Source organism: Chaetura pelagica, unplaced genomic scaffold, assembly GCF_000747805.2.
Source record: "Chaetura pelagica isolate M959 unplaced genomic scaffold, ChaPel_1.0 scaffold139, whole genome shotgun sequence".
NCBI classification, from domain to species: Eukaryota; Metazoa; Chordata; class Aves; order Apodiformes; family Apodidae; genus Chaetura; species Chaetura pelagica.
The window spans coordinates 851492-860281 of NW_009970717.1; the positions used below are offsets into that span (position 1 = coordinate 851492).

Here is an 8790-nt window from a genome sequence, read left to right on the forward strand (position 1 = left end):
GCTGAACCAAACTGCATATTCAGTCAGAATTTAAGATTTAAATGTAGTTTACAAAAGTTGCTTAAAGAAATCAGAAAAGAAAATCCCTGAAAATTTCCTGAAATCAGGAAACCACTAAATACAAAGGCATGTATTTATATAGATTTAGGTATACGGACATTAAAGAGTTGGTGGTCTTTTTCTATCCTGAAAGATAAAAAATAAAAAAGATTTCTTGATAGGAAGGGCATGATTGTAATCACACATCTTCTCCACTTATGTGAGAAGACTTCTCTGTGACAGAGAATGTTAATTCTGAGTAACACTGGAGACAAGCTTACTAGGCTGTTAATTTTACTGAACCATACTCTGCAGCTGTATCTTTTTCTGTCTCCTTCATTATGGAAGAAAATTTGCAATAGACCTATACAGTAGAATTTAAACCTTTGTAATGCTACCCTGACAGAAGGTAGAACACCAATTCAAACTGCTGAGAAAAACAAACTAACAGTAAACAGCTGATGAACCCCCGAGTTCACAATGACCAGTGACACACAGCAGCTGGTTTACAAATGTCTCACCACATCCATTCATCAGCCAGACACAGCAGCCCAGTCATCCATCTCTTGTGCTGTTTCTGATGCAAGCCATGACCCCTGGGTTGGACACTGGGCTGGTAGCATTGCCCACTGCTAACTTGAGCTGCTTGCTTTCCCAGTGGGTTCTCTTGAGGATGGGGAAGGAGGATGTTGAGCATGACGCCTCTGATACTGTATGTGAGTGACAGAGCATAAAGCTGCACCATTGCAATGAAATCTGAGCATGGAGTAGGATTATTTTATGCCTGTTAGATACTTTTCTTTAACATGACAAGAAATCATCACTCATTTACTGAGTCCTTTTCACTGGAGCCACAGATAGGCATTTCAGGAACTTAAGACAACCCTCTTGCCCTTCCCCTCTTCTTTTTCAAACTTATCTCCCAGACATCTAGGAGGTCATCCCCGTGAGATGGGAAGAGAAGGGGAGCAGCTGTTAGCCTTGCTAGAGCTGTGTCCCTGTAGCAGCTCTGGTGGAGTCCTCTTTGTGCCACCAGTAGAGTCAGGGGCAGGCTGACCTCAACATTGGGAGAACATGAATCAGGTGAGAGGGTGTCCTACCTGTTAGGCCTGTTTGTCTGCTGGAGAGTGGACAATGACTGGTGAAGGAGCTACAGCAGGGGAACATATTTTGTGGATGAGTCAGCTGTGGCTGCAGTCTTCCTATGATGACAGTAGTCCCCTGTTTTTGCTGTGTAGTGATTCTCACACTGCCATCACCCTGTGTTCCTGTCCCACCTGCTTGTACTGCTACAGGCTTAGCTTGTCTTACCTTGCTTGTGGTTGTAGGGGTTCCTTTAATGTCAGTCAGTCATGACCTTTGCAGCACACTACCTTTTTCCGTAGATTATTTTTTTCCACTCAGTACTAGTGAGACCTTAGAGCAGTTACCAGTTTGGACATCATCTTCAAAAGCAAGTGCTCTAAGATGATAGAGAAAAGCTGGATGGTCTGAGCACCCTCACTCCAGAGAAAAGAGACCAGGGAGGAATTTTTTTGTGCATACACCCAGAGGGATGCTCTGCAGAGGACAAGGATCAAGTACTCCTGTTGGTCAAGAGTCAGGCTGTTAATAGGTTTAAGCTGCAAAAGGAAAACTTCAGTCTGCAAATTAAGAAAATGGAGGAAAAGTTAGACAGTGGAACCTGTTGCCAAGACGGAGGTTGTGAAACTGGAGATATGCAAGGCTAGGCTAGACACCCATCCATTAGGGATGGCTTTGGAATAACTGAGTAAAGCCAGTGAACAATGCAAACAGCTTGACTAGATGACCCAGTAACAGTCCCTTCCAATCCAAATACATTCAAGAGGCTTCTGAAATGTAGTTGGCAGCTTGTCCCCTACCAGCCCAGTTGTGATGTGTTTGCCAGATGTACCACCAGTTCCTTATGCTAAATGCTAAAGTGATGTATAAGATTGTAGCTGAAGCCATCAGCTTTAATAGCTTTTTTCTCCCCCACTAGGTTCACCTTGCCCTTAATCCATGTGAAGACCTGCTGGAGACACCTTGTAGAAACAAGTTTTCAGTCTTAATAAATTTTGTTGTGTCCAAGAAGAGCCTGTCCAAATGAGCAAGACATCCCAACAGAACACCACTACAGATGCCAACGGAGTAAGTGTGATTCACACCCAAGCACACACCAGTGGTTTGCAGCAGGTTCCCCAGCTGGTGCCCATTAGTCCTGGTGGTGGAGGCAAAGCTGTGCCTCCGAGCAAACAAGGAAAGAAAAATTCCTTTGTGGATAGAAACAGTGATGAGTATCGTCAGCGCAGAGAGCGCAACAACATGGCAGTGAAAAAGAGCCGGTTAAAAAGCAAGCAGAAAGCACAAGACACGCTGCAAAGGGTCAACCAGCTGAAAGAAGAAAATGAACGTTTAGAGGCAAAAATTAAGCTCCTGACCAAGGAGCTGAGTGTACTGAAAGACTTGTTCCTCGAGCATGCACACAATCTTGCAGACAATGTGCAACCTGTTGGCACTGAAACCACCACAAATCCAGAAAACAATGGACAGTAGACACCGTTGCAACCTTATGAAATGAACGCTTGAGGTGCAGCTTGTCTGCAGCACCCATGCAGTCACCAACCAAAAACTCTGCTCTCTTAACCATCATTTTGTGGAGATTTCCTTCTTTTTAGGTTTAACACTGAAGATTTGATAAAATTAAACAAGAAACTGCTTAAGGTATTTGTTCTAAGTATTTTTCGCCTCTAAAAGATTTAGCTAATAAATGCAGATCTAAAGTCATAGTCAACAAGGAGCTTAGTATTAGGAAAGTAGCATTTTCACAGAAACATTCACTTACCACCTTCTAGCTTGCAAAATGAGAGGAATACAGCAGGATGGTTCACTGTAATATCAAACTAATAATTGGATAAAATGTCTTTTAAATACCTTTCAATGTATTTAAGCCCTTTGTTTTCTCCATCACATATTGCAAAACTGCTAAGGCTGTGAAGGGTGTTTGCTTTCCTGTTTGGTAGACTATAAATCTGTAGAGCAAGTCCTATAAAGTACCACTTAGGTCTTTCCTGTCCAGTTATAGTTAATGGGGAGGGCATAGAAGTAGTGAGCTAGGATGCTTACTGCTGTTTTCTAGAAAAATAGCAAAAGGCTATGATGATATATACAGGCAGTTGGCTTCCAAATGGCAAATGAGTCTGAAGCATCATGTACAAGAGGTAAAGCAGCACACTGACAACACCTTTATAGCCTGTGTTCACAGTGCTCACATAGTGGCTAGGGCCTAGGAGGACAAGATTTTGATTTTCAGAAAATGTCAAAATGCTACCAAAAACCTGTGCTCTGCAAAATTGCATTCCTGATAGGGTGCAGGTATCACTGCTCGTTGACATTAATCTCCATTTTCATGGCTGTTCAGGTTTGCAACCACGGTCTTACAGAAGTTCACGGTAACTTTTAAAATAAATGGCCCCAGTTTGAAACGCTGTTCAGTGGAATTTCTGTAGTCATCATACAGTGGTGTGAAGGAGTATTTTTGGTCTTGTTTTATTTTCATAAAAGTTTTTCTATAGCAACTTTTTTAATGCTAGTGCTAAGTCTTTGCCATGATCCATAAAGCAGTGGTATGTACTATATTGAGGATTTAAACAATAAAACTAAAGCAGGAACTTTGATGTAACCTTAATTTATTTTCATTTTTTAATATTTCATTGACGTTATGGTTGTGTTACATTTAACCTGTGTGTCTGGCTAGTGGATTATTACACTGTCTTAATTTCTCTCCTACATTACCTTTTTTCATAGATTATTTTGTAGGATGCTTGTTTCCCTTGTATCTGTACTTAGGAAGAGAATTTGGATATTATCTCTATGAAGATGTTGTTAGAAAATGAAACCTTAAAAAGTTCTTTTTGAATTTAAATTTTTAATACATGTGGAAAACTTTTATGGATTGTTTTGGATTATGGTAGTCTTTTTACAAAGACATGTTTTTTTTTGATTCTAGCTGCAGCTTAAGTAGGTAGGGTTGAAATACCAGAAGCTAATAAAAAACTTTTGCTTCTAATGCTGGTCTCATTTTTCCTGTCCCTTTTCTATTTCCCTCAAGTACAGAGGTGCACACCTCAAGCAGCTATCTTTGAGTTACTAGTGCAACAGTTTCCATTCCTGTCTTCCACTCAGGTTTTCACTCAATGGAAAGAATCAGAAACTGCAGTTTTGGCTGAATTCCTGATTTAACAAAAAACCACATGAACTCCAAAACATTTAAAACTGAAAATGTACTGCAATTAAAGGGGAGGGGAAGGAACAGAAAACCAAAAACTACCAAGGAAAAAGATGACCTGAAAACATCTTTTAGCTGTGCACCTACTCTGGTGCAAAAGGCAGGAGCTGCTCCCTTCCCTGGCTCTCTGGTTTGTGAATTGGGTCTATGTGGCCTGCAGCTGGTTTGACAGGCTGATGTGGGGTCCAGCCCTAATAACCAGAACGGGGGCTCCAAATCTCTGCTACTTCTTTCTGATTTTGGTGAAAATTATTTCCTAAATTTCTTTGAGAGGGAGTAATACTCTGATGCTCTGGAGGGTGACTTCTCCCCTTGTAACTCCTGACAGCTCCGATTCCACTTAATTCTTGTTTAAAACAAAACCACTGAGTTATGAAAAGTCATTTGTTTGAAAAATGACATTTCTGGCTTAGCAGACTCCACACTTACTTTATTTGCCTAGGGAAGCACGTAAGCTGTGTGCAGCACATTACTTAGATATGTGAAGCCATAGACTCAAGATTATAAAAATATTTTAAATCTACCCTCAATCAGAATTTGGTTATAAGAAAAGCATTACTTTATTATTTTAAGCCCCTCCTGCCAAAGTATCTCAGCACCCCAAGAAACAGGCAGAGGTGAGGCTTTCCCTCTCTTTGCCCAAAGGTGGAGCAGCCCTGGCTGTGTGACAGCAGAATGCCTCAATCTTACCCCTCCACTATGCAAGGCATAGAACAACCATACCTAGGTGACTGGGATGACTCTTCTGCCTAAGGTTGGAATAAATACACAGCTACACAAGAAAAATTCAGTGTAGGCCTATAAAATGTAAGGTTTTCCTTTTGACACATTTTTCTTAACAGCAGAATACAGTGCTTGTCACTACAAGAAGGAGCATTACAGCTCTACACGTTTCAGCAGGAAACCTTATTCCCATTTTCTCACTTCTCCACCAGAAGCATTAGGATCCTCTACCACTTTACCTATACCCTGTAGCTGCAGCAGTGTCAGTGGCATGGCAGATAAATCCAGAGTGCACCCAGCCCCAGGGAGCTGAAGCAAGTTCAATGTAGTTGTTCATAAGTGCTCAGATCTTTCTAAACACAAAACTTGGTCAATATAACACTCTGTTACTTTGGTGCCACTATTCAAGTCTGTTTGCATCAAGGAACATCAAGACATTTGGGGAAACATGACAGCTAACAGCCTAAAATATCCCAGTGTAGAAAAAAATTAAGTTTGCCGTAACCTGTATTTCCTCCCTCCACACTAATACATTTTAAGTGTATTAAATATCACCTTGCCTGTTTTAAAAGGCTTACTTGTCTGCTTCCCCCTTCACCCTCAATGCTAATTTATAAAAAAGTTCTAATTTTTGCTTAAGCGGATAAAAATTATGATAATTACAGAAGACTTCTGGAAGGAAAGATGAAATTTATATTCACCATGGGCCTGATTATGAAGGTGCACCATCCCAGACCAAAGTGTATCCATGTTTTCGGCAAGCAAAACAACAGAGAAGCTGGTTATGTGAGCGAGCGCTTCCCCCCCCGCCACCCCGAATTCGTGGTAGTGTTAGTTTGCTGGTACATGTTGAAGCAGAACCAGTTCTGCCTCCTGCAGCACACCAGATTGCTCGACCTGTTCTGCAGCAGCAGAGCCCAGTATTTGCCAAGATTAATCACAGGCAAGGAAAGGCCTATTAACTAGGCTGGGGTTGTGGAGTAGTTGAAACAATTCCAAAACTCTTTTTTTTTGAAAATCTGTGAAGTGTTACTTTAAAATAGCGACTGTGACTGAACCCAAATAACAGCAGGTTTTGGAGTGCCCAGAGCAATGAGTGATCCCATGGGCGTGTTCGGAACATGCCACAGGAACGCATTTGGATGTGGAGGGAACAAGGCTGAGGCCACGAGCACCATCCTGCATTGAAAAAATCTCCCAAGTTTTAAGGGGATATGAGTGCAGAGCAGTGCCAATGTAGTTTCTGTGTGCTCATATATGCAAAGCTACCAAAGCCAAGCCTGATGTCCTCTACACAAGTACTATGTTTCAGAGGTACAAGACTTGCAGTCATCCCAGAAGGAAGCACCAGCACATACAAGCTGCTGATTGCATACCCTCCCCTCCTCACCCTTCCCCTTTGCAGTCAAGACCTCCTGCACTTACCTCTTACAAACCAGTGCTGAGCAACCTTTCAAAAATGTGAATAGTCTCATTTATTAATAAAGGGACATTAAACTCAAAGAGTTGAGTGCTCTGGATTATTTCACAATATGTTTCTCTGGTCTCCACCATGCAGTTTCCTATTCAGCAATGGGTCCCCAAGCTGTTGTGAATAAAGAGCAGGTCCTCATCACACAGATCAACTCAGTTAGCAAAAAGAGCTCTCTGTAGAGCAACATATTTGACAATTTTCACAGCAATCATTTCAGACCTAGATCCAGTCCCAGGTGGGGGGAACAAAGACAGCAACACATTTTTTTATACCATCCAAGCCTACATTGTATTATACATCCCACGTAAGACAGGCACTTGCGGGCACCCAGAAGTTGGGCCATCACCTGTGCCAGCTCCAGGATGTGAGGAACAGAACCAAGATGCTGAGATGATCAAGTCAGCCAATCTCTTCACAGTGGGGAAAATCCTCACCTGGCAAGTAGTGAAAATCAGAAAGGCCATGACATCCTGCTGTGATTTCAGTTCCTACTGACATGGTAGAGGGATGTTCTGAAGTGGCTTTGCAGTCAAACTGTGCAATGGAGCCTGAAGACCAAACAGGAGTTTTGATGTGTTCATAAAGCAAGCAAGATTATTTTTATGTAGTTATAGCAGCTCATGCTATTTTATGATGCAAGAAACGCATTTATTCTCCTGTAGGCTGATGAACACCTACAGTAAAGAAAGGCTTCTCCGAGTAATTTAAATCTTGTATGAATGGAAAATCATTTAATGATCATTATTAATGTTTGTGGTGTATCCAAATAAAACTTACATTAATTCATTCTGAACTGGCTTACACTGGATAGTTAAAAATAACTCTCTCATTTTGCACAGCACATGGTGCTCAATGACCCTAGGCCCTACAGCAAAGCTACTCCCTTCTTGCAATTTCTAAGGCTTGTGAACACCACAGCAATCTGTTTGTAAGGAACAAATGGATGGACAAATCTAGTAAGCATTGGGCTGTGTGTAAAGGATCAGTACACCCACTACCCAGAGCAGAAAAATCTGGCTAATGAAGTGTCAAAGTTTCCAGAGCACAAATGGGTAGGAAGGTTAGATAAAGAAGCAGGAATTGGAGCAGACAAGCATAATGATCACAAAGTTGTGAGCATAAATAATGCCAAGATTGAAGTTTAATAAAAATTTGATTCTGCTTAGTCCATTGACACTGCAATAAGATCAGTACAAAAAATACAAGTATCATGATGTCCACTGAGACCAGTTGATTTTTCTTCTATGTTTTTTGTAGTACTTGTGATGAAGTTTAAAAAAGGACTTAAGATTGATTGTTACAATTGCCGAAGGCATTCAGATAATCCATTTGGTATTTTAAAGAGTCTCAATCATCAAAATTCAGATTTAATTGAACGGTATGTCTGAGCTGAGATGTGAGAGAAGAATAAGCCACACTGATAATGCAGCAGGGTTATTCAGGTGGCACTTGGTTATGTGAACTGCTGACTGCAAGCAGCAGCATTTGAGTCACCTGGATATCAAGTACTGAAGCCTGTTACCTTAATTTTTAATGAATGAATAATTCCAGCTAATAGCCTGCCTGCCTCCTTTGCTATTAAGAATTGGATGCATTTTATTTTATATGCTGCAGCATTAAATCAGAATGATGACTGATTAGTGAGACAGTAAGTATCATCCTGAAGTTCCCTGCTTCTGGTTAATGAAATGACTTGGCACCGCCTTGGCCTTCTGCCATGAAAGCCTCTATTTCTTCAACAGTACGTGGGACACACGTTAGCAGCTCCATTCCACTGGCTGTCACCGCGATGTCGTCCTCGATCCGGACCTGTTACAGAGAACATGTGGTTACCAACGTATCCAGCTGGGGATGAGAAGCACATCAGGCAGCAACAGCAGCAGGAGCACAAGGTGTGTTTCAGTCTGTGGTGTTGATGCAACACCAGGCAGAGCAACGCACTGCAGGCACCAGAACTGCCCATCACCACCACACCCTGTTGCAGAGCTCTGTAGGCCTTGGGTCATCAGCCCCTGCCACCCTCCTGGGATCACACAAGCTCCGTGGTGACCCTGGCAGAGCAGCCCTGCAGGACATGGTGGCCCCACAGGTGACTCAGGTGGTGCCTCTGCTATGTTGGGGACACCAGGGACAGGCTGAGAGAGATGTTGCATCAGTGAGCTCATGCTGTGTAATGACATGGGGCCAATAGATCTCAATCCCCTCATGTCAGGACCACCAAAAGAAATTTGCTTCCAGCCTCCTAGTGCAGGGCTTGGCAGGGACA

General features: G+C 42.1%; 2 protein-coding genes across 2 annotated transcripts in view; one reads left to right on the top strand and one right to left on the bottom strand.

Moving 5' to 3' along the window:
• Positions 1 to 2040: 2040 nt before the first annotated feature.
• CEBPG (CCAAT/enhancer binding protein (C/EBP), gamma) lies at positions 2041 to 2651 on the top strand. Its single transcript, XM_010006166.1, has one exon. It carries the CDS (start codon positions 2146 to 2148, stop codon positions 2593 to 2595), a length of 450 nt encoding a protein of 149 aa, XP_010004468.1. The 5' UTR covers positions 2041 to 2145; the 3' UTR covers positions 2596 to 2651.
• Positions 2652 to 7952: 5301 nt separating this feature from the next.
• PEPD (peptidase D) overlaps positions 7953 to 8790 on the bottom strand; it is a 140943-nt gene continuing 140105 nt past the window's right edge. The window contains exon 15 of the mRNA XM_010006227.1: positions 7953 to 8333. Coding sequence (XP_010004529.1) covers positions 8205 to 8333 — 129 coding nt within the window. The 3' untranslated portion in view covers positions 7953 to 8204. The remainder of the gene's footprint in view (positions 8334 to 8790) is intronic.